Below are 26,252 nucleotides of genomic sequence, written 5' to 3'. Positions count from 1 at the left end.
CAGCACAAAATTACAAATAATGTTAGTCATTGTTCAGAGATCACACATTTCAATGAGGCCGCTGCTTTTCTCTACCAAATTCACTAATGATATTCTACTAATTACAAAGCACATTTTCTTCTCCTTAGGGCTATGTCTACACTAGAGGGTTTTGTCGACAAAACAAGCATTCTGTTGACAAAACCCGTGGATCATCCACGCCACAGATGGTTCTGTCGACATACTGTTGACAGAACTCCCCACTTTCGTCAACAGCCTTCTGCCTCTCCCCCATGAGGCACAACACCTTCCTCAACAAAAATCTGTCAATAAAATAACTATGTGGATGCTCCATGGGGCTCTCTGTCGACAGACACGGCTTTCAGATGACAGGGCAGCCCTGTCTGCTGTGCTTACAGTCAGCCATTCTGTTGAGAGAAGGCTGGGCAGTCCGGCCACTCTGTTGACAGAGTGGATTGCTTTTTCAATCCGCTCTTGTGTTTGGATGCACTCTGTCAACAGAATAGTAACAGAGAGTAAGCCGTGCTAGTCTATACGCTATCAAAACAAAGAGCAGTCAAGTAGCACTTTAAAGACTAGCAAAATAGTTTATTAGGTGAGCTTTCGTGGGACAGACCCACTTCTTCAGACCATAGCCAGACCAGAACAGACTCAATATTTAAGACACAGAGAACCAAAAACAGTAAGCAAGGAGGACAAATCAGAAAAAGATAATCAAGGTGAGCAAATCAGAGAGTGGAGGGGTGGGGGGGAAGATCAAGAATTAGATTGAGTCAAGTATGCAGACGAGCCCCTATAGTGACTCAGAAAGTTCCCATCACGACTTAAACCATGTGTTAATATTCCAAATTTGAATATAAATGTCAGTTCGTCCACTTCTCTTTCTAAAACAGAGCAATAATGTCTCTTCAGTAACACACATACCTTGAGGTCATTGACAGAATGCCCCATTTTTTGTCTGTCAACAGAAGTTTTGTTGGAAGATAGCTCCTGACTTCTGTCAACAGATCGCTGTAGTGTAGGCACAGCCTACAAAAGAAGGCCTACAAAACAAGAAATCAGAAAAGCTATAACCCATCCAAAAAGTGGAAAAGAACCTGGTCAAGACAACACAGAAGCAAATCACGGCAGGTAGTGAGACAGTCAACTTGATATGTAATCTATTTGGGACACTGAAGAGATCCCACAAGCCTGGAAACATGGCTACCTTACCAAGCTTCCAAAGAAAGGCAACCTGAAGGAATGCAGGAACTGGAGGGGCACCACGTTACTGTCTATTCCAGGAATAGCGTTCCACAGGATTCTGTTGGAATGGAACTCCCCACTGTACATAACCCTCATACTTTGAAAAAGTCTTTGACAGTGCTGATTGAGACATTTTGTGGAAACTGCTGCTACGCCATGGCATCCCATCCAAACCTATCAACTTGATCTGTTCAATGTACAAACCCTCAACACACCAAGTTGTTCACAATGGTGTCTTGATAGAATCCTTCAACGTACTTGGAGGAGTGTAACAAGGGTGCCTATTGTCACCTTTCCCGTTCTTGATCACAATGGACTGGATTATGAACAGGACAACAGATCACCATCAATGAGGCATTCAGGAGACACTTTTCAAACAGCTAGAGGACGTTGATTTTGCTGATGTCACCCTCCACTCACACCGACATGAAAGCATGAAAGAAAAGGTCACAACACTAGACAAAACTGCCTCAAAGACTGAACCTAGCATTGACAAGGGGGAAAAAACAGGAGGAGGTTCAACCAGTCTAACACCTCCACCACCACACAGAGAGGATGGCCTGGAAAATGTGAAGCAGTTCACCTAGTTGGAGAGTATCATGAGCAGAGACAGAGGAACAGATAAGGATATCAATACCAGGACAGGGAAAGCAATAGGTGCATTCAAGACTATCCATCCCATATGGAGCTCACCAATAATATCTGCAAAGATGAAACAGCAGATCTTCAGCACCAACGTAAAGAGTGTGCTCTTGTATGGATGCGAGATCTGGCGTAATAAAAAGCCTTCAAATCACAAGATGCAGACATTCATAAACAGATGTCTGAGGTACATCCTTTGCATTAAATTGAAGGACTGTCACAAATGAGGCGCTTTACAACAGAGCAGGACAAGAATCACTTGACATTCAAAAATCAAGAGAAGAAACTGGAGATGGCTAGGCCACATTCTAAGGAAACTATCATCCAGCACAGTCCATCCAGCTCTCACATGGAACCCGCAAGAAAAATGCAAAAAAAGGAAGATCTCAGGCAATATGGATATGATCTACTGAGATGGAAGGACAACAACGGGGGTATTCCTGGAGTCAGCTTGAAGTTTTGTCCCAAGACAGAGTGAAGCGGGGGAGACTTGTAGATGACCTGTGTTGCATTTGGAGTACAAGGTTTAAGTAATAGGTGTGTCCAACTCTCATTAACTGAAATGAAATTAGAAATGGAGAAAATAATCTTGACTGTTTAGTTACACTGAATGTTCTACATACTCTCATTCAAATATAGTCACCTATTTTCAAAAGAAGAAAGATACCTCTTTGGCTCTGGACGAATGCCTGTTTTTGATTGATCAAGAGAAGTAAGTTTTCGGTGAGACTAGTACATAAACTGTAACTTTACAATAAAAAAGTAAACAGCTGCAATCAGCCACCCCCATATTTCCTTATTCTGCAAGCAGTCCTATCGTTACCCATGGACTGGAAATGAGGCAAGGGGTCAAAAGTTACACTTTTTGGTTCACTGCAAAAACTGGATGATTGTGTTCAAGGAATGGGGCAAAGCAGCATCATTTCTGTTCTGATTTAATATAGGTTTAACATCCAAATTTCAATTTATAAAGATTAAGTAAAGTAGCTACTGATTTTTAAACCAGACTATGGCACAGTAGAAACTATTACAGTCTGACAGTAGGATCCAACCAGATGAAAACTGCTCGGAAATTCCATCTGTTCTATGAAGCGTTGTTAGAACGTAAGCAATGGTAAGGTATGAGTAACTGGGAAAATGTATTTAATTAATGTGTGACTCAATTTCCCTGTTCAGCATAGTAGCATCTTGTTCCTTACACATCAACTGCCATCCACATCAAGCTATAAAAAAGGCCTAGCTGGATATTCAGTGGATCTCGGTATTCACAGGCCATCTTACTGTGTCACCATGAGGGCTGTGGCTGGGGAGAGGGAGTGTATGGCGTGGGACCAAAAATGAGGCGTTCAGCGTGTGGGAGGGTGTTCCAAGCTGAGGCACTGAGTTGGGATGCAAGAGAGAGTGGAGGGACGAGGGATTTGGCGGGTAGGAGAGGAATCAAAGCAAGGGCCGGGGGGGGAGGACAAGCCAGCTGCTTTCCAGGGCTAGAATGGCACGGAGGCTAACGGGGAGCCTGCCAGCCCTGCAGCTCAGTGCTGCCAACCAGACAGTCAACAGCGCTGACAGGAGCCACCCGTATCCCCTGTTGGCCAGGTGCTCCTGTCACAAGCTGGTCATCCTACAAAACCTGCAACATGGCAACAGCTGCTATTATGAGTGTCCACATCTGAGCACTGCTGGCACTGCATAAGTGTTTGACAGCAGCCACCAGATCAATGTCCCATCTGAAAAGCTTCTGGTTGTAAGTCTGGAGCTGGAGGTTGCTTGATGGTAATGGCCAAGCGCTTAGTTTATTACTGAAGGTGTGGCCAGGAGTCTGTGAAAGGGCTGATCATCTGACTAAGGGCATACCTACCCTTCAACTCCGGGGCATAAATTCCCAGCTGCAGGAGGCAGAGTCAGTTTAGGTCTGATCAGGTTGGTATGCTCAAAACCAGAAAAAGTCACTCCAGAAGTGGGAGGGTCTAGCCATCCCAAGCACAATCCCATCGGAGAGGTAGGAAGGTACTTGGGGCAGCTAAGCTCTCAACAGAAAACGCCCTTCGGTGATCTAATAAAAAATTATTCTGATTTGACCAAGTAATGAGCCTTTCAAAAAAAATTTTGCTGTACATGGGCCATAGCTTTTGCACACTTGTGCTATGCCCACAAACCACGCTGCAAAGGCGCTCACACAATAGGTAAAATGTGTGGCTAACTGCTGTGCACTCATAAATATGGATAACTGTACATGGGCTGAGGCACAGGATTTGCAAATGCCTAGCTTAAATGAGGACATATCTTGTCAAGAGTAGATACGAAATCCTTACCCATTCTAACCTCTTTCTACCTGGTAAAAGAACTAGAGCGGCATAAAAGGGCCCCTGAAACTCACAGTTAGATGGGGCAGGATTCACTGTCACACGCAAAGACTCTCATACATTTGAGCAACGCCTAACACAACGGAGCCTCGGCTTCAAGGCTCTGACACAGGAGAAATGAAATAAGTGATCTGAAAAAAGGATTCCCGGAGAGAAGCACAGAAAGGGAGCTCACCTAGGTCTTTCCTCAGCCCAAATGCACTTTGTAAGAAACTTGTCAAGGTGTCCCAGATTAGGAGGCGGCATCCTGTGTATGTTACAAAGGGTGTAGGGAGAATCTCTGCTCTACAATGTCTTAGATCTGCAGCTGGAAAAGGCATAAAGCAACATCTCTGGAGCTCTACCTTTTGAAAGACAAGCTCTCTCCTGCAGACTTAGAAAAGGGAGCAGGAGAGTTGTTTTTTCAGCAGACACTCAGGGCATCCTGGGGACACGAAGGCAAAACAGTAAATACGATGAAAGCTTAGCTGTAAGGCCAAAGTTTTCTCAACACTGATGTCAAGAGCGAAAAAACCAAAACAGTCTGATTCTCAAAAGGTGATGGTCACTGTCAATTCCCACTGAATTCAACAGAATTGGTGATGCACGCATTTTCGGCATAAGCAGATAAAGGCTTAAGAGCATATGGATGTTTATAATATGATATAAACTACAGATTTTCACAAATACAGCCTTTCAGGACTAGTCCTGCTCTCTCACCAACTCTGTCCCTCCAAATGCATGCCAAAACATGAAAAATACTCATTAACAACAAACTATAACTTCCAGTTTAGTTACGTTTTCATAACATTTTAGGCAAGAAGATGATTAACATAGCCACAAGAGTTGAAGTAAGCCCAGCATTCAAATGAGCACATTTTATCTAAAGATCTTAAATGACATTGTTTCATTATATTTGTGCGTTACCATTCACTGTCAAATACCCCAAGCTGTGACACAAAATAAAAAAGACAAACATTAAAGCTTGCACTGGCCTTTAAATTCAAAGTATTTTGTTTTTAGGTTAATGTACACACACACACACAGTTCAAATAAGATTTCCGATATTTTTAGAAAAATCAGAATCTTTCTTCTGACTTTACCATACTGTTAGGATTCACCTTTTGTTTTAACATTAAAAAAACAAGAGGAATTTTCCAGTATTCGTTTGCCAGAATGGCAAGTCCCAGGCGGTCCATTTTACAACACCAAGAAAAAAAACCATTAGTTTATTTGGTTGTACATAGTTATTCCTCATCTGATTCCTTTCCTGAAAGGCTACTGTGTACACTTCATTTTACAATTTACTTTTTACAAAAAATATTAGTACTTGCTCCAAATAGCTTGTTCCTGGAATACATTTATTAGCTTTTTCATTGTATTTCATTATTTACAAATCCTCTGAGTTGAATATACAGCAGAGTCTTATTTGGGAAGCAGCAGGCCCAGTACACACAGAGCTAGAGCTTACAAAAATAAGAAATCAACCTGACTAAAATTAAAGAGTTAGACTACAAATTTTTCATTAACTGTCAAAACAAAACAAAATAATCACTTCCGCAATTTCCTCTTGTGCAGCTGTAAAGGGTCATTCTTCCATAAGACAAATTGTCTGGTGTGATTTATCTCCACAATACTAACCCAGCTCTTGCGTGGTAAATTACATTTCTCACAATGTGTCATTAAGCCTCCCATAAAAGTCATCCCAAAGTGTTTTTTTTTTTTAAACACAAAAAGTGATAGATGTACAAATCTAATTTGCAGCCTCTCTTTTCAAAGAAAGCACTATATTTGCCCTTTAACTACTTTTTTATAATATTCTGCATGTCTGTAGAATCTGCCATCTGAAAATTTCAAAGATCTTTTATGAGTTTGCAATACCCTATAATTTTGCTAAATTATTGTCCCCATTTTACAGAATCAGAGACACACTTAAGTTGGGGCTTTAAAGGCATTTATGTGACTACAGATGCAGATAATCATAAGATGTACAAAAGTACCTCGGGGATCTTTTAAAAAAGAAAAAAAAACCATCAATGGGAGTTAGGCCCTTAGGTGATTTTGATAATTCCACTAGGCACCTATTCTGCATTTTTAGGCATCTAACCATCTTTTATGATGTGTCCCTTAGTCTGCCTGAGGTCCTACCGAGAGCCAGGCATGGTGGCAGAGCTGGAATCTGAAAACAGATCTTTCAATTCTGTCATTTCACCACCTGACCATTCTCTAGTATTTGCCCAGTAATGAGAAATTTCTTAAAAATTGTTAAGGGAACAGCCAGACAATTGGTATGGAAAACTTCTCAAATTTAAAAAGTAGATCTTGATATACCATTTTCACAATAGCTGCTTTTGTACTTACTTTGCCAGCACTCATGTAAGCAGAGTTTGCTTACACACACCACATTTACTACATTGATTGTCATGCTTATACCTGAAATTGCTTTTCCAAATAAGTTAAAATTAGTTGAGGATTAGGATTTTGCTTGAAGGTATCAGTGCAGAGAAGAAAATGACAGACGATGAGAGATTAGTGAGAAGCCTACATGGATAAAGAGTTGAAAGGATGGCCCACACAAGATTGGCATGACCTTTGCCCAAGGGAGACAAGCAGAGGTACATGAGAATGAGCCAATATTGTGGATCCTCCCAAATGCCCCAATAGATATGAACCGGGTGACATCAGAGAAAGCTGTTCTTCCTCATCAGCAACAAGTGCCGTATCTCCCAGAGCAGGAAGAGGGAAAACTGCCATTAGTGATAACCCCAACATCTAGCAGCTGCAGAGAAGAAACAGCAGCCGTCTTTACTTGAAATCCTCAAGGACCATTTTACCCTGCCATTTATTAATGGCCTCAGTGGATTCCCTCTGTCACCCTCTGAACTCTGATCCAGTGTTTTAAATATCTTTTACTGTGCGTCTCTTCGCACCCCAGGCATTTGTACTCCGTATTTCTATTTTGCTCACCACACACCCTTCCACATTTCCTTTGTTTCCTCCCTTAACAGAGCTACAAGGCACACTGTTCCCTAGAATATTAAAGGGCTCTCTACTTTTGCTCCCAAATACCTTAAACATGTTGCCATTCATCTGCATACCAGAGTGGAATCTTAAGAGGTTAGTTTTGACCTGCAAAATCCTAAAGACTTTGAGGCCATCTACTTGAGAGAATCTCTCCCCCATAGCATAATGCCAGAACTCCCACCAGCAGAAGTCCTCAAGCTCACTATAAAAGGCAGGGGATTATTGGCAGCAGGTTCCCCATAAAAGCTATTTTCCTCTGAACAGCTCTGACTCTCAAAATCTGAAATAGTCCCAATTTGTGGCTTTGCAGAGTGCCTGGAAAATCAAATCTCTTTAAGCAGCCACCTTGGACGGCAGGGGCAATGGAGTGCACTAGAGGGTTATGCTGTACGGGTCACATGTTCAGCAACCAAATGATGTGTGAAGTTAAGGAAGATGGAAAAGAGTTCCTGGTTTTCTATTCCGTAATTTTGACTCGTGTGCTTAAATGTGCGCTTCGGTGGGGTCATTTTTTGCTGTAGTTCCTTTAAACCAAAACAGAAATATGTAAATATTGCTAGGTCTTACAGCTTTGTAAGTTGCAATTTATGGTGCTAAACAAATTCCTTATGTTATGGATGCTGGATTTTTAATTTTCCTGGTTTTGTACATTTGATTCAGTACAGCCAAAACAAAGTCACTGAACACAGTTCAAGTTACTCTTAAGATTAAACTCATTTGCTGCACTCTCCTTATTCCACAAATGCATGCCCTCTCTAGTACACACTGATTTAAAAATTAGATCCTTATAGAATTAACAAAAATCTTCCCTTCACTGCAAAAATTCATGACCAAGACTTTCAGGTACTGTGCTGCAAAATCTCCACTCACCCCCATGGTTTCTAGCCTAAAGGTGTTAGTGATTGTCTCACACATCTCAGCAAATACTTACTCTTATCTAGACCAAAATAAAAATGTGGTGTTTATCTAATCTGTTTCTATATAGTGCTTTACCGGGAGCAGAGCTCAAAGTGCTTCACAAAGAGGGTAAGTACCATTATTCCCATTTTTGAAGATGACGAAACTGAAGCACTAGCCATAAAGTGAGCTGCCCAAAGTATCCCAGCAGGCCCGTGGCAGAAATAGGAATCCAATCCAGGTGTCCTGCGTTCCAGTCATGTGCTTTATCCACTAAGCCGCACTGTCTAATATTTGCCCTAAAAGACTCACTCCCCCACCCATTCCAGTACTTGACTCAAGACCGAGATCCAATAATGCCTGTTATTTCAAATGAGGCATCTACCGTTGCCACTTCAGGTTTCTTACTAATGTAGTATAACTATCCACCACCACCCCCTCCATTCTCTACCCTTATAAAATTCACAGCAGTCTCTCAATTTCTAACTCAGTAAAGTCCACTGATCCATGTAAGAAAAATCAGTGCTTGATGAAACAATCAACCATCACTTCGTGATAGAAGTTCATAGCTGCATTTTGCATCAGGTATTGAATACAACTTCACAAATCAGAGGTTATTTCAGTGACAGAGAAAAATACATACATTTTCTAGGTTAAATTCTCATAATGGTACATTAAGAAGCTCAAGAACCAACTTGCTTTGGAGCCAGGGATTAAAATTTGACAGGGGATGTTGCCCTGGTGTTAGTCATGTGCCTTTTGCCGTTCCCACATGGGAAAAGGCCTAAATCTGGCCAACTCACACATAAATAAAATATTGCACATGCTTACTTGGAACCTGGCAGGATTTTGCAGATAAATTCTCTACAGAATCCATATGCATTGAGCACACTTCAGCCTCCAGCTGGAGAGACTTTATAGACGTTTCCCTGCAACTGCTATTCCCAGCACAAGGCAGCTGCTGTAGCACCAGGACTGTGAACAGCAAGACTATCTGCTGTGTGCTCAGTGCTCCCACTTCTGGTGCCCAGGGAGTCTGGAGCAGGTAGCGCCTGACTTGAATGTAGACAGGATGAGAGCCAGACATAGTGGAGAGGAAGGAGAGGGAAAAGATTGGGATAATAAGCCTGCAAAGAAGATCAGGAGCTAGTGAGGGAAACTGGTATTGAGATATGGAGTCCAAGATGGAGATGGTGACTAGGACGGACACATGAAGAAACAAGACGCTAAAGGGTGAGGCGGGGGCAGGCAGAGATGACCAAGACAGGGACAGTGTGAAGGGGGTCAGAGCAGAAAGGTATCAGAGGGGTAGCAGTGTTAGTCTGTATCCACAAAATCCGTATGCATCTGACAACGTGGGTCTTTGCCTACAAAAGCTTATGCTCCAAAAATGTGTTTGTCTATAAGGTGCCGCAGGACTTCTTGTTGGAGCAGAAAGGGTCACGCTTGGGAAAGAGAGACAGAAATATGTGATTATGAGACTGGGGGGGCCCCAACAGACTGTGCAAGGTGGCAGGAGGTGAGCTTCATGCTCCTGGAAGGGACAGCCAGCCCTCAGTACACCCCAAGCACTAGACTGGCCTTCCCCTGCCCCCCAAGGCAGCCCTCAGAGCTGCCTAGCACAAGCTGCATGATACGCTAGCAACACTTTAAAGAGACTGGGGCTACAGTGGTCACCACTCCTGTGCTAGCAGCGATAGCAGCTTGGAACCCCAGGCCCTTTTGAATCACCAGGCCCCAGGGCAATTGCGTCCTTTGTCACACATTCCTCCCACCAGCAGGCTTCTGCTAGACCACGTCCCCATCCAGAGCCTAGTACAGAACCAAGACAGCCAAGCTTCACCCATGCTGACATCACAAGATGTGTGAAACCCACTGGCAAAACATTACATACAAAAGACCAAAATGCTACTGCCATCAGTCACTCTGTGAGCTCACATAGCAAAAAATCTAAAAGTTCTAAGCTTGCTGATAGTTCACGGTGGTGCCAATGTGATGCTTCATGGCTGAATTTCTATTTTACTTGCTTGCTTTAAAATAAAACAAAATACCCCTATGATATTGCATTTAAAAAAAAAGTCATTAACTGAACACTATTATAGTGCCAAAGGACTCAAAAGTTAGAAAATGCCTGAATTAAGTTTGCTAAGAAAAAAAAAAAAAAAAAAAACAACAACAGATCCTGAGCACCTACAAATTAACTCAAATATTTTTTAATCTTAACCTCACTGATCTAGCTTTTAAAAGCTATTTAGGCATTACTTCACTAGCATCACAATGCCAAATTGATTTAGGAGTCTATGCCTCATATTGAAAAGGGACATGGAGGTAACTGAAGCCCAGATGCTCAAAGGAGCTGATCTCATTTTCCAAAGGGATTTAGGCACTTGAGGCTAAACCCAGTGTATGGAATCTAGACTCTTAAGTGCCTAAATCTTTTTGGAAAATGAGGTCAACTTCTATAAACATCTGGACTTCAATTAACCCACCTGTGAAATGGGGATAAATACCCCCTCCAATTTCACTGGCATACAACGAAAGCAAACATTAGTATTTGTGAAGCACTCAAATCCTACGGTGCTAAGTACAACATATAAGCCAAAAGAGGAAATGTATGATTCTGACTGAAAAGCAGGGTTTGAATAGGGTACAGTAAATGAAGAAGGAAAAAAGTAATGACAGATTATGCAAATCACTGAGCATTGTCCATCATGTGCACTGAATAAGATTGAAACCCTGGGCAAAAAAATTGTATACGAGCGTGTAATTAAAGGCTGCATCATAGGGGATTAAATTAAAGTTGCATGTACAACCTTATTCTGGCATTTCCTAACTTCTGAGCAATTGACTTAAAAATCCTTTAATGTAGTTTCCTGTGTGCACTTATTATTTGTATTGCCTCAGGATCCCAAACAGGGCTTATTACCTCATATTCTCAAGCACTGTACAAACAACACCTCAGAGACTGTTGCTGCCCCAGAGATTCACACAATATACAACAGGTGAATAAATAAACTGGTAGGGGAAGGAAAAGGTGGTCACCATAATGCCCATGGATGTTTGTCACTTTGGAGCAACAATGGTCTCAGTTGGCACAGGAGTTTGTCAACATGTTAACAGGGATCTTCACAAGATAAATTTAATTTTGCTTTATTTCACACTCATGCTTTAACTTTGGGAGTCTTCATAAACTGTAATACTACGAAAACCTCTGTTTAACCAGACTGCTAGGTTTTAGCTCATGACGTTGGTTACATTAAAGGTTTTTGTATAAATGAACACACAAACAATAAAATCAGTTATGACTGAAATGAAAAAGCCACTCACCTCATTTCCCCCCACAGCTTTGGTTAAAATCACCGCAGAAGACACAGGAGGTGGCATGCAGCCTACTGTCTGCAAGCTGAACACAAAAAGGAAATGCTATATTCACTGCAAGTCATCAGCACTAGACAACCAACAAAGCTGAACAGAAATAATTATTCAATCACAAGCTCAACCATCTAGTGGTTAGAGCACAGCACTAGAAAGCAAGATTTTTACATGTTCAGTTATCATCCACATCACTGTGACTATCCCTGATCTGCGATCTTGAATAAATCAGTTAACCTCTTAGTGACTTTCGCCAATCAGTACCATGGAGATTGTCACACAATTCACAAAAGTATTGGAGTCTTGGATTTATACATGCGTGTAAAATGCTTTGAAACACCACGGCTACCTCTACACTTGCCCAGCACCTCGAAGGGGGCATGGTAACCAGGCTGACGGGAGATTACTAATCACTGAATATGCAGCACTTCGTTAGGCTAATTCTCCCCCCCACTGCAACTTTGAAGTGTTAAACTTCCAAGTGCCAGCATGTCGTGCAGCTGCAGGGAAAGTGCCCGTGTTACTTCCAAGTGCCTTTACTCCCTGAGGAGTTTGACACTTCAAAGTTGCCAAGGGGGAAGAATTAGCTTAATGAAGCGCTGCATACTGAGCACAGCACTTCATTAGTAACCTCCCAACAGCCTGGTTACCATGCCCCTTCTGAAGCACAGAGCAAGTGTAGATATAGCTCACATCTATTATGGAAAATACAGAAGACATACACTTCCCCTCCCTGCACAAGAAGATACAACACCAGGTTCTAAAAACGTGGACCATGGGGCAGGAAGTGGGGAGAAGATGTAGGTTCGTTAATTAAGGTTCACACTGTCCTCTTTTACCTTTAATAAAACAACATTTTACAAACACCACTAGAACTTTAATTTACTGTACGTTGAGAAGTTGTCAAGTTTTTCCATCTTTGTTTGTATTTTCTCTCTGCCTTCTAAAGACAGACTGGAGATAAGTATTTTTTCCCTTACTGGTTTTGTGCACTTATTAGTCGAACATTAACTGCTTCTTCCTGAATTTTTGGAAGATGCAAAGTCAGATAGCTGTGCTGATCACACCTTTGTTTGGACAGTGATGAGTCACATGTATAGTGAACGCTACTGCAGAGTGAGCACAGAAAACAAACGGCAAGTGAAAACATCCCATTAAAGTAGCAGAATGCACAAAAGTACATTTGAACATAACTGCTCATTATTTTTAAGTATTTATTTAACAGGATAACATGCGAAATCATATTACAATAAACTTAAAGAGCTCAGTGCCTGTGGTTTCCACTGCTCTCCTTGTCCAGCATACTCTGCAAGGGGTCTACAGCTCCCACTGAATTCTCCCGTTCAGCAGCACCGAGCTTTCCCCTATGCATGCATACAACGGCCACTTGCCTACCTTCTCAGCAGCAGTATTCATAAAGAATACTCTCAGAATAATTTTCCACAATTCACTCACCCGAGTGTTCGGTTTGTGAAACCCCAAAGGAAAGGTTAATTGTCATAAAAGGTAAAATACGGTCAAGACAGAAATGACAGAAGGATTTTACCGGTGTTTGTAAAGCATTTTCAAGCTTCACGAAAAGCATAGTTGCTCATAAGATCCCGGTGTAAAAATGGCCATAAATGCAAACCAAAGGTGGCGCAGGGAGATGTTTAGGGTAGGGATGTGCAACACAATGGTGGTGGTTCACCAGTGCTAGCCCCTGACAGGCCGCCTCCATTGTCCTTAACTGCATTTCCTCAGGCATGGGTGCTTGCAGCTACCTCCGGCCATGGATCGCCATTCCTGGCCAAAGGAACCTGTAGGAAGTGGCACAGACCAGAACACTGTTTCCTGTAGCTCACCTTGGCTGGGAACAGCCATCCACAGCCAACAGGAGCAGCAATCACCTGTACCTGCAGAGGTGCAGGTACATACGGCAACAGCTTCTCGCCAGGGACTAACTGTGGAGAACAAGATCTGGCCTGCAGATTGGTATTTGCCTGCCACTGGTTTAGAGAGTTGCATGTGAATACCCCATGTATTAAAGTAAGAATGTACTGTATTCAGAACTAAAGTGGCACGAAAAACTTTATCAAAAGAAAGAAGGCAATGGGATGGCAATGCAGAGAGTGGGAAGAGAGGACTCAACACTCCTTGTACTTCGCCGTCTAGCAGCCAAGACCATTCTGTGATGTGTGTGTACTGGATTTTGACAGGTTATGATAACGAAGGCTATCACTAGTCTTCCTGCTGCAAAACCTTGGCAATTATAGTCCCTGTAACCGTTTATGCTTCATCGAGTTTAGATTAATTCTGACACACTGTATCAGAGGGGTAGCCGAGTTAGTCTGTATCTTCAAAACCAACAAAAAGTCCTGTGGCACCTTATAGACTAACAGGTATTTTGGAGCATAAGCTCTTGTGGGACAAGACCCGCTTCATCAGATGCGTGAGTTGCGGGTTCCAGAGGACAGTTTAAACATATGGGCTTATGAAAAGGGGGGAGTCTCAGTCAAGGGAAGGGCCAGAGTTAACAAGCTCTGTTGAGTCACAGAGGATGTGGCCCATTATCAGCAATTAATGTGGAGGTGTGAACATCAAGAGCGGAGAAACTGCTTTTTTAATTGGCCAACCACTCCCAGTCTCTGTTCTGTCCTTGGGCGACAGCATGAAATTGGCAAATGAATTGCAGCTCTGCAGTTTCTCTTTGGAGTCTGTTTTTGAAGTATATCTGTCTTAGCCTTCTGACAATGCAACAAGGCTAAGACAGATATATATAAACTGCTAAACAATCTGACAATGCAGCAGGGCTGAGAGACAGACAGACAACATATAAAAATTTAAAAGCGACCATTTGGACAATTACTCCAGCTATGACAAGTTAGGTATTTGAGAAATGACTCCTGAAAGAATTACATGTAAGCATGAGTGAAATAAAAATTAAGAAATGCACAGCTCAATGAAAAACCTAAAACAACATATTTTGAAAGAAGTAACAGCAGCACAAGTATGCGTTGGGTCTAGAGGGCTGGGTCTACACTTGCCCCCAGCTTCAAAGAGGGCATGGTAATCAGGACCATGGGAGATCACTAATGAAGTGCTGCGGTGAATATGCAGCACTTCATTAGGCTAACTTTCCCCACTGCAAGTTCGAAGCATCAAACTTCCAAGTGCCGGCACGCGTGTAGTCACAGGCACTTCAAAGTGCCCGTGCGACTTTAAAGTCCCTTTACTTCTCAATTTTGGAGAATAAAGGCACTTCACAGTAGTGCGGGCACTTCGAAGTGCCCATGACTACACGCGTGCCGGCACTTCAAAGTTGCCGTGGGGGAAAGTTAGCCTCATGAAGTGCTGCATATTCACCGCAGCACTCCATTAGTAATCTCCTGTGGCCCTGATTACCAAATGTAGACAAGCCTAAGGTGAGAGTGAAAGACAGCAGTTATAAAACCACTAAACCAGCAATCTGACAATGCAGCAGGGCTAAGTCAGATTCCCCCACACACACCTGCACAGGCCCTGCCCCATGCCTGGAATTGGCTGGCAAATCCCTGTGGGAAGCAGAGCTGGGAGTCTTCATACACTTCCCTTCCCTGCAAGCACAGCCTGGCAGCTCCCATTGGCCAGGAATGGGGAGCCACAGCCAGTGAGAGGGCTGCCTGCAGACAGGGAAGGGCAGCACACAAAGCCACTTGGGGTGGAGGGACAGAAGGGGCTGCTCGATGTGCTGGCTGTTTTGGGAGTGGTACAGGGCCAAAGCGAAAGTGACCCTGCCTTAGCTCCACTGTACCACTGCCCAGGAGCCGCCTGAGGTAATCAGTGCGACGCTGGAGCCTTCATCCTGAACCCCTGCCCCAGGCTCAGCTGGAGCTGAGTCTCTTGACCAAAGATCAGTGCTTGCACCTTTCTGCAACCCTCCCTTTAATAGGATAGGGTAGGATGTGAAGATAAGAGAAGGAGGGGAGACAGTGAGCAGGGCAGGGCCTTGGAGAAGGAGCAGGGCAGGAGGTGGGGGGGTCAAGGGTATTTGGGAGATCCTGGATTGCATTTAAATTCAAAAAGGTGATCGTGTGCTTTTTGGAGTTGAGGCCACTGATGTGGAGAAATAATAATAATAATATTTTGAAGTCTCATCTTGCAAGCACAGGTACAGCAGCTTTACAACGAAGATGCTCAGAGGAGGGATTGTTCTGAAGCTACCCCACCTCACGTAGCTGGGGCGATGGGGTGTCTTTGCAGTGTCTGGAACAGCACTGCTCTCGAGCTACAACTGGGATATTTCTAATACAAAATTTCATTTTTATTTAAATGCTGATGCTTCTTCATTTTAGGATTCTCTCTACTGTTCATTATCATATCATTTATATCTGTAAATGTTTGATGACTAGAGAATTTCATTTAAGTGAATACTTGGTAGTCTCATGACAGAGCTATTATTTATTTCACCGTTTCAAAGAATAAGGCTATGTCTACACGGCGCCTTAACCTCGAAATAAGCGCCGCCATTTGCGCTTTGCAAATTGCATAAATTATTTTGAGTGGATTTCGAAATAGGCTATTTCAGCACGTGGCGCTGTCTAAACGGTGCCGCATGCCGAAATAAAGCACTTTTTCAAGGCACCCCTGTACTGCTCCTGTGATGAATAGCGCGCCTGTTGTCTTAAACTGTTTTGAGACAACAGTTGCATTTCTTAGATGCGGGCAGCTATTTTGGGACATTGCCATATCCTGAGAAAGGCTATGTTTACAGGGCGGGCACTAAGAGATTTGTTTCAACATAAAAACCACGATTTTTTTTGTCACAACTTAGCAGACCGACTAATATTGAACAATCATCTGAATGTGTACAGTGTGATGATGAATAGACGCAATAATTGTAAAACATGCCACCTATTGTGCTTTTTTAAAGTATTCATAGATTTAAGCCACTCTTCAGGAGTGATTTTTCCATACATCTTGAAACCTGGCACAACAGCTTCAATGGACTGCTTGTCAGAGAAAGCTGCTCTGTTACAAGCTCCCCACATATGAAAATAGCTGACAAGTCTTTCTAAACATGAACCCATGACTCTAAAAGGATGATTTTGTGCGTACTGCTTCTTCAATAGCAACTAGCAAATAGGTCCATAGATGGCTATTAGCAAGGGGTAAGGTATGGTGCCTAGCCTTTTGTCGAAGGTGGGAGATGGACGGCAGGAGACAAATCGCTTGATCATTGTCTTCGGTTTACCTTCTCTGGGGCACCTGGCATTGGCTACTGTCGGTAGACAGGATACTGGGCTAGATGGACCTTTGGTCTGACCCAGTATGGCCGTTCTTATGTAACTGTCAAAGCATTAAACTACACAGTGAAATTTCTTTGCACTATAATTGTTAAACACATATTATTGGCAGAGCAGCCCTTAACGAGTAGCCATAAATATATCTGACTCTAATATGTTTCAACATACCCTTTCAAAAGCCATTCATTTATAGGCGTGACGGATAATACTTGAAGAAAGAGCCATATTGCAGTTGGGAAGAACACAAGTGTGAAGATCTGGACAAAAAGGTGTAGTTTCACATGCATCAAAGCACTTGTCAATTCCTGCAAAACAAGGAGAGAGGAAACTACAGTCATAACAGCTAAGGTAAGCTCACTGCTGTGCTGTTCACAATAGAGTCACTTGGGTAGTAAGACAGAACACATGCATTCTAAATATTTTAGAACTCTATTTTCCCCTCCACTAAGGAAGTCCCATTAACAATTAGGCCCTGTCTACCACAGGCCTTTTTCAATCAAGAATTTTCCCACTGCTGCTAACACCAGTTCAGCTCCCATAATGGAAAGCTAGTGCACCCTGTTTCCATCACCCTTTCAAGAACTGTCTCAGTTGACAGCCATCTACCAAGGCTTCACTGTGGATTCCACAGAAGGGTGAGCTAGTGTTATCAACAGAGGCTCTTTTAAAAATTTCTGTCATCTACACAAAGCCAACAAGAGTGTAAATCTCTTGCATGCCAACAGAAGATGACTTTGTATTGTAGACAGCACCACAAATATGTTTTCTCAAGCAAAAAGTTAAAAACTTATATAGCAAATTAGTGTCCGTTTTTATTTGTTCAACATCCTAGAAACACTTAAAAACAGACAATATACACCAGAATCAGCAACAGCAAATTCATACCCAAGTTATATTAAACCATATATTAAGATATTCTGGATGTATAACAATACTCTTAGTACTTTTTGTGTATATATTTCTTTCCATGCAAAAGAAAGTTGTTTCCCATCAACTTTTCTGAGTGTTGTTACTCAGAATGGAATTGAATCAACTTAACCTATTTAGCTGTCTCCGGAAGAACAACTGAAGTCCATTTCAGTCAGTTTACTTATCTGATATCTAATGTAACTCTTAGAAGAAAGCTAATTTGTGAAGTTTTTAGCTGTCCTTAGATTAGATATGTCAGACATTTAAAAATGCAGAAAATCTCATTCATTGCACACATACAGTGGTCATTTTTAGTGTAAAATTCTCAGCTAGCAGCTGAGTTTTCAAACAACTTGACTCCTGAAGTAGCTATTGAAGGTTTTAATTTTAAAACGTAGCCAACTTCAAGAAAAGAGAGGCAATTTATAAATAAAAGCCAACCAAACAAACATTAAGAACCACACTAAGATCAAATCCAGCATCTTTATTCACCCAATCCACCACAAACAAAAATAGAAGTTTTTGAAGTATCAGGGATTCCACATAGAATGTTTATCATTGAAGGTGCTTCTCCAAAATTGATTTTTAAAAACCAGCACACTTGACCTAAAAATCTGCCCCTTTATTCCATTTAAAATGAATTCTGAAGAAGTCACATATTAACAACTGCACTACAAATGGTCTCATCACAGTATATCAGCAAGAACAAAGATTAATAGTAACAGAGAGGAAGCCGTGCTAGTCTACACACTATCAAAACAAAAAGCAGTCAAGCAGCACTTTAAAGACTAGCAAAATAGTTTATTAGGTGAGCTTTCGTGGGACAGACCTACTTCTTCAGACCATAGAAGTGGGTCTGTCCCACGAAAGCTCACCTAATAAACTATTTTGCTAGTCTTTAAAGTACTACTTGACTGCTTTTTTGTTTTGAAAGATTAATAGAAGATTTAACAGCAGCATAGGAAAGAAGTTTTTCAACACCCAAAATGGTGAGAGACTACATACGCCATTCTTGACCACTCAGAAGCTTGTGGTCATCAGCAACGAAGCATTAACGTCACTATTGCCATAACAAGGCAAAACCGTAACAATCAAGAATGACAACGGAGCAATCTACCTATAGACCCAGGATGGCATTCATTCACATTTGGCATCATATGGAAAGTTACCGTCACAGCCATAAACTTAGAAACTTCAACCACGATAAAAGTTTAAATTCTGCAAAATACAGTTTTGCTCAATAATCAAGAGAAACTTCCCACTAAACAAATGTGAGTAGATAAGTCCTTTTCATCCTTCTACATGGAAAACCAATTAATACCAACAGAAGCCAGCACTGGAGTTGTTCATGGGGAAGAGGACCCAAAAACAGTGCCTGGGAAGTCAAAGTTTACCAGAGTTCTCTTCTCACAGGAATTCCTGGAGCGCAAAGAACAAATGGAAAGGTTCTTTTTCCTTTCAGTAATTTCAAGTCTTGACACTTCAAATTCATAAAATTTGTTAAGCCCTGCTGCAAAGTATTAGCCAATTTATAGATTTCCATCATTGATTTGCAGCTAACTGAACTGGCTACTTATGGAGCTGCATTAGTACCTGTTTATGTTACCCTCTTCAGTAACAGTAAGTCAGTCAGTCAAAGTGAAAAGTAACAGAGAGGCCGGACTAGTCGAGAATGCAATGGTTCCCTGTTAAGTATGGCCACCTGAGATGCACTGGCAGGCAAATTCGACAAAAAAAAGAAAAAAAAAAAAGATGCTGCATCCCTCTGCCCAGCCACCAAAATGTTGCAGACAACTAGGCAATGTTTCTTCTGCTTAAGCTACAGGAGACTTTCCTGGCCAACAGTTTCTCTTTTTTCAAAAATACAATGGAAGAAAGAATTGAAACCGGCTCAGGCACCACTGCTGAGTGTGACAGCAGGCTCAATGCACAAATGCAGCAATGTCTTTGAAGTTCAGCATTCCACCAAGCACAACTGAATATAAGAAAACCTTATAGAAAACTGTTCTCAGACCATAGGCTGGCCATGGAGCTATAGAGAAACTCTTCTGTGAGCACTATCCCAGGCAATAAACTGCAGTAGCAGCTGTTACCTTTTGAGTGTCCACCTCTGTATCACTTTGAAGCCAATGTTCAATCAGGCCCACTTGGGGGGGCCTACTAAACTCTGCTTAACTCATACTGGACTGAGGCTTATTTTCACCTCAACCTCTTAGAAATCTACTGTGGGATTTCTGCAACAATCAAGCGCCTTGTGCACTGCAGGACATTCACAGGCGAGTGAATTTGACTCAGGATGTCCTGCTAGTCTCCTCTTTCAGAGCTAAGGTGTTTTTGTTTTTAAATAAAGACATACAGGCTAGTTATTATGTACACATACAACTTTCACATGATTCCAGTAGTCATCTACCAACAAAAAAGTATCCGTAATTTGATGAACCCATCTACATCCTAGTCTGTTGAACATTAGCCCAAACTTTTAAAATAAACTGAGAAAGAACCAAAGAGAACTTATGTACAGTACCTCTGTTTTTAACGAGAGTCCACTGTTAAAGAATATAGCTGAAACAGCAATGTATGTTATGGTAATTTCTGGCTTCAGTGGTCCTAAAAAAAAAAAAAAAAAAAAAAAAGCAAAAGCCAAGTGAATTCCTTCAGAGATGACCCTATAACAAGTTCTCATGCACCAAAGTAATTAAATATTTCAGAAAGTAGAAAAATATTTGAGTACTTTTGATCATTAACTTTAAAGTCTGTTTTAAAAGACTAACTTTTGCTATTTAAGTGATTGTCACTCATATTTTAAAACAAAAAATTAATTAGTGAATAGACAGAGATGAGGCATGATGCAATGAGGAGTATGCCTATATATCCTGGTGGTTCCCACGGGGCAGATTCTGACTTGCCTTAACGTAGAAATATTAAGTGGTGAGTGGCAAATAAGGAGCCTTCTCTGCCCTCGGGCTGCACACATTTGGGCTGGTCAGAATTGCAACATGGACTAGCCAGCAGGCCTGGCTGGCTGAATAATTGAAATTAACGTGCACCCTCACAGAGAGCTTTGTAGAGCAGCATAGTCCCACATGGTCCTCAGTGCAGAGGTGCACACTCAGGCAGTATATGAGTTCTAAACACACTGACGTCCCAATTTGGCAGCTACAGCGGCCTGGGCAAGCCCCTGCACCTCCAAGGAACCCCACTGAATCAAAGGCCCTGTGCACTATTTGAAAGAAATTAAAACTTTAAGACTTATAAAAACAAAAACTTTTGGGGCAGGAACCATATTTCCAAAACAAAAACCTAGTCTCCATTTGTAAACATTGGCAAAGCAGCTCTGACTAAGCTAACATCTAAACTCAGTCGATCTTATTGTAAAATGATCAGTTCTTTTTCATTTCATACTCTTTAGTAGTACTAACCTGACATGACTACACTTGTAGTAACAAGCAGGCAGGCCTTTACTTGCCACTCTGAAAGGAGTGATCCTTTCCCCTCTCGTGTATGAAAGGCACACGCTGATGGTCATGGAAAAAATGAATCCTCTATACAAGTCAATGCTCTCTAAGGTCATATAGAGCTTGATTCTACTCTGAATCCACTCAACTTCTGCCTCTCTGGAGACAAACTATTTACACAAAATTCCTGTATGTGAAGAGCTTCACTCCATGGAGACGAAAAAATTGTGTGTCTAGTAAATGCAAAACGTATTAGTCACAACTTTGAAGCAAGTCAGGAAATGCAAAAAAGTTACAATTTCAGCTGCAACAAAAACTCAGCTGTACTATGCCTTCCATGTGATGTATGGAAATTGTAAGTTAAGCATATAACCAGAAACAAGGAAATAGAAAAGTGCTTTGTCTGTGCAACATGGCTATGAAACTGAAGTTGGCATTCAACTTATATTTTGCATGGTTTTGAACTGGGCAACCCGAATGTTACTATGTGAGTTGGTTCAAGTTACCCTAAAATGGGCATACCCAACTACTTGTCTAGTACAAGAAAACCTCAAGGAAAGCACAGCCCTCTCTTATCTCTTTTTATCAGAGGGAATATACTCGGAGCAGAATCAGCAGGGCCAACCCAACTGCCAGTAAAAGAGAAAGAAAAGGGATTTTTTGCTTCATGCCCTGAAGATGGGAAGGCTAGAGCTCAGCCTAGCAGTGAGTGGAACCTGGGTCCAGAGCCATGCACACTCTGCCAAAAAAGCCTTGGACATCACCTCTAAGTTGTACTACAGTTTTGTCAGCTAGAGCGCTACAACCTCCACAGATTCTAAACTCGTATGTCCATTTTTCCTCCTATTTGTCTTTGATCTTAAAGCAGTGTTTGAATAGCTATTTAGGTGTATTTTTATGCAAGTTGTCCCAGGAACAGCCCCTGACAGGTCATGAACCTGGCGTTCAAGTCAGGCAGAGGCAAGTCCAGTGATGTCACAAAAGAGTTATCCCGCCACTACGCTCTGCTTAAACCAGACCAGGATTCTGCAAGGACTTTCATTTGGGTGGATTCATTCACTTGCCCAGAGCCCCACTGACATCAGTACTCTGAGTGGGGCCCTGCAAATGCAAGAGTTTGCCCCTACTACTGTGTTCCATGCAAGACTAGAGCCTTAATTGCCCCAGAAAATACTAGAAAGAATTTTTAAATTCCATATAATTTATTTTTTCTCCTGAAGCCAAGCTCCAGCACTAGGATTTCAGCCAGACTCATCCATACCAGCTTTTAAAATTCAACTCTGTTCAAAGTTAAAGCAACGGTTAAAACATTAGAATGCATTTATTTTGAGTATCACGGACAAAGTGTTTTGTCCTCCCCTAACCTAAAAGTAACTGAAGAAATTTTGTTAATATTTTCTACATTTCTATACCAACCACATAGAAAATCTTCTCAAACAGTAACTCTTCTGGGTATTTAGAGCTGAAAGTTCTAATGAAAACGAATATTGGGAGGTGCTATCAAACACCTACTATAATTAAACAGATGCTGTCAACTGAAAAATTAAACAGAACATTGTTTACTTATTGTTACTAGAAGTGCATAAGATTTCTTTAACAAGATCCCCTCCTACTCCCCCACACTGCTCACCAGTTTACTTCATATATTTGATAGCACTTGTACAGACAGCTTCATTGTTACCCTTGTAGAAATTACTGTTTTTGGTTCTCTCGGTCTTAAATATTGAGTCTGTTCTGGTCTGGCTATGGTCTGAAGAAGTGGGTCTGTCCCACGAAAGCTCACCTAATAAACTATTTTGCTAGTCTTTAAAGTACTACTTGACTGCTTTTTGTTTTGATGTTTTTCCCTGTTGCTCATGTGCAGTCTTGGACAGATGATGTTTTTGCTTCAATTTCACCTCATCATTCTAAGTCTCTCTCAAGTGGGATAGAGCAGTAAGATGACAAATATTAAATCCCAGCTATTGTATCAACTTCTTGGCCAGTTCTTAAAAGAAGTTATTTTCCCCTGAGTCAAAAGAGGTTTTAATTCTTTACCCCATTATCATTTAAAGCTGAAATACATAAACACCTTCCAAATATAAACACTCTATTAATTTTTGTTCAGAGTAAATAGAGGAGAAGGGGATGTTTGGACTAGCAAGGGATTCCACACAGGAAACTCTAAAAATGTATAATTTTGGTCTAAAAATAAATGTAGCAAAATGGTAGAAATACAGTAGGCATAATTATGCGTTTGAGTGCTAAAGCTCCCATAAATCTAGTAGCTTCCTCTCAGGTGCCTCTTGCCAAATCAAATCTCCAAGTTATTTGGGGAAATGTACTCTGAATAAGTAAGTATTCTGCTGCCGTCAAAAGCCATGAATATTGTTTCACAGAGCCTAGGTGCCACCAAAAAAAAAAAAAAAAAAAAAAAAAAAGGAGCATCAGAAAGCATTTCAAGTCCAGCAGCTTTTTTTTAAGCATGTATTTGGAAGTGTATTATGTTTCTATATTTGAACAAGTGCATCAGCCTTATCTGATGTTTAAAAATTGAGCCTTGAACTAAAGTTTGCACAGTGTGGATAAAGAGCATGCAACTACATAAGCTCAAAATATTTCAAAAGTTACAACATTAAGTTAGTGTTCATTTGAAAGTGACATCTTAGAAGCTATATTAAGGCTTCCCATTAGGGCTGAAACTTAAGAAACAATTCATATAAATTAATATTTACTGATAAGTTTCCGGTGTAAAGAAATAATTTAACTTTTTTAAGAGATTAGCAAAACTGAACTCTCCACATTTGAGACGTATCCCATAAACCATGATCTGCCCTTGCTTAAACCTAGAGCATGATTAACAGTTATGTCTTCAGTTGTTGATGTTCATTTTAGAAGGAGATTGCTTCACTTTGAACTCAGGTTAGGTCATTTTAAAGTCTCCCCCATCTCGGGGAATGGGTGGGGGTGGGTGTATATTTCAAACCAGGCGCTGAGAAAACTCTCTCTTTAAAACAACTGCAACTTCTTTGCAACTCTGCAACATGTAGAAAAAACAACCCTCCCTGGTAGCTAGCCCCGGCCCGCTGGTCAATTGCAGCACGCGGAAGTCGCGCCCAGGGCTCAGTGCAACGTGTCAGCGTGTGCCCGGGAGCCGGGGGCCCTCCGCGTGCGCATCGCAGCGGGGCGCAAATTGCAGCCAGGCGCCGGCAGCAGCGGCCGCGTTCAGAGTAACGCTGCTTTGCCGGGGCAACGGGATGCGGTGCCCTGAGAGTGACCCTGCAGTCCGGGCCGGACTACCCAAGCCCTGCCGCAGGGGAAGCGCCCTCCGCCGGCGCTCAGCCCCTTCCTTGGCCGCAGAGCCAGCAGCCGCGCGGGCACTCACCCCCTTTGGCCCCCACGGCGGGCTCCAGCTTCGCCACGGCGATCACCAGCACGATGCCCAGAATGAACCACTCCTTCCGCGTCCTCTCCAGCAGCCCCATGCTGCGCGGGGCGGGCTGCCCGGCCGCCACTCACCGCGGCCCCGCTGCCCTGCGAACTACGCGGCCAGGGGCGGGCTCCAAGCGGCGGGCGCCGGCAGCCGGATCCAGTGACAGGGAAAGTCTCCGGGAGAGCCGCCATCGCTACCACGCGCCTGCTAATAGACCCGCAGCAGCTCCCGCCGCCGCCCCCAGGCCCCAGCGCCAAGGGTGCGCCGCGTGGGCGCCCAGCCGGCTCTAGGGTCCGGCTGCAGCGACCGCCGCCCCCCACCTTCCCGCGCGGTGCTCCGCGGGGGGCGGCGGCGGCCCTCTAGCTCAGGCCCGCCCCGGCGGCGGCGGCGGCCCGGCCAGTGCGCTGGGACCTCAGAGCAGCGCCAGCCAGCCGCCCGCACGCTGCTGCAGCGAGGCTCGGTGGTGGCCCGCCCGGGAAACCTCCTCCCGCTAGCGGATCCCGGGCGGGGGCGGCTGCTGCTGCTGCTGCGCGCGTTTTTGATACATTACAACGTGTCCGTGACGCCGGAGTGTGACGTATGAGCCGGGGGCGGGGTCCCGGCTTCGGCCGCTTCACTGGGCCGGGCGGGGAGCGCAACACGTGCGCCTCCCTGCCACGGGGTGCCGGAGGGGTCGTGGCCGGGGCTGGCTGCAAGGGGCACGTGCTGCGCGGCCTGAGAGGACCCAAGAAGGAAGTTTCTGGTTCTGAAAATTGTCAGATGGAACCCAGCAGACCCGGGGCGCCTTAAAGACGAACAACATAATTCATTAGGTGGTAACAGAGAGGAAGCCGTGGTAGTCTGTACGCTATCAAAACAAAAAGCAGTCAGGTAGCACTTTAAAGACTAGCAAAATGGTTTATTAGGTGAGCTTTCGTGGGACAGACCCACTTCTTCAGACCATAGCCAGACCAGAACAGACTCAATATTAGGTGGTGAGCGCTGGTGGGGCCTGTGGTCTGCCCCACCAAAGCTCATCGCCTAGCAAATTATGTTAAGCAGCAACAATGTAGCACTTTAAAGACTAACAAAACGATTTATTCGGTGATCAGATTACCTGGGACAGACCCACTTCTTCAAATCAGTTTCCAATAGAGACTGACATAAGTACAGAGGACCAAAAAGAAAAAAAATTGCAATTAAAACTGACAAATCAGATAGGATAGAAGGTTCTTTTTGGTTCTGTGTGCTTATCTATGTCAGTCTTTATCGGAAATGAAATTGATCTAAAGAAGTGGGTCTGTCGCAGGAAAGCTCATCACCAAATAAATCATTCTGTTTCTTTAAAGTGCTGCATTTCTGCTGCTGTGTTTTGTTGGAGTACAGACTAATAGGGCTCCCTCTCTGTTACTAATAAATTAGTTTTTTGTCTTGAAAGTGCTCTAGGACTGCTGGGTTGTGTCATTCAAATCCAGCCTCTGTGTTAGTATAGCTGAAACGTGAGAGTGAATTACTGTGCCTCTTTGAGCTGTCCAGAAGAGGAGCATGGACCCACCCCAGTGTGTAGCCACTACTTCCCTAGCCAATAATCAAGCAAATGTTGTCCCCTCCTGGCTCAGCCATCACAGCAAGTTGTTTGTCTACCAAGAGTAGTGGCATTCCCAGAGTGGTTTAACCCTATTGCTTCTTCTGGTCAACTGGCACTCAGGCTTAT

General features: G+C 42.9%; 1 protein-coding gene across 7 annotated transcripts in view; it reads right to left on the bottom strand.

The window, feature by feature from the left end:
* SLC10A7 (solute carrier family 10 member 7) overlaps positions 1 to 25,030 on the bottom strand; it is a 194,192-nt gene extending 169,162 nt beyond the window's left edge. For all 7 annotated transcript variants that reach the window (XM_074993227.1, XM_074993228.1, XM_074993230.1 and 4 more), the window contains exons 1-4: positions 24,512 to 25,030; positions 20,217 to 20,299; positions 16,952 to 17,088; positions 11,475 to 11,550 (exon numbers count right to left, since the gene is read on the bottom strand). In XM_074993227.1, coding sequence (XP_074849328.1) covers positions 11,475 to 11,550; positions 16,952 to 17,088; positions 20,217 to 20,299; positions 24,512 to 24,611 — 396 coding nt within the window. In that variant the 5' untranslated portion in view covers positions 24,612 to 25,030. The remainder of the gene's footprint in view (positions 1 to 11,474; positions 11,551 to 16,951; positions 17,089 to 20,216; positions 20,300 to 24,511) is intronic.
* Between the last annotated feature and the right edge of the window lie 1,222 nt (positions 25,031 to 26,252).

Source organism: Carettochelys insculpta, chromosome 4 (genome assembly GCF_033958435.1).
Source record: "Carettochelys insculpta isolate YL-2023 chromosome 4, ASM3395843v1, whole genome shotgun sequence".
Taxonomy (NCBI): domain Eukaryota; kingdom Metazoa; phylum Chordata; order Testudines; family Carettochelyidae; genus Carettochelys; species Carettochelys insculpta.
Note: the sequence above shows the minus strand (reverse complement) of the source record. Positions and strands in the feature narration are given on the sequence as shown.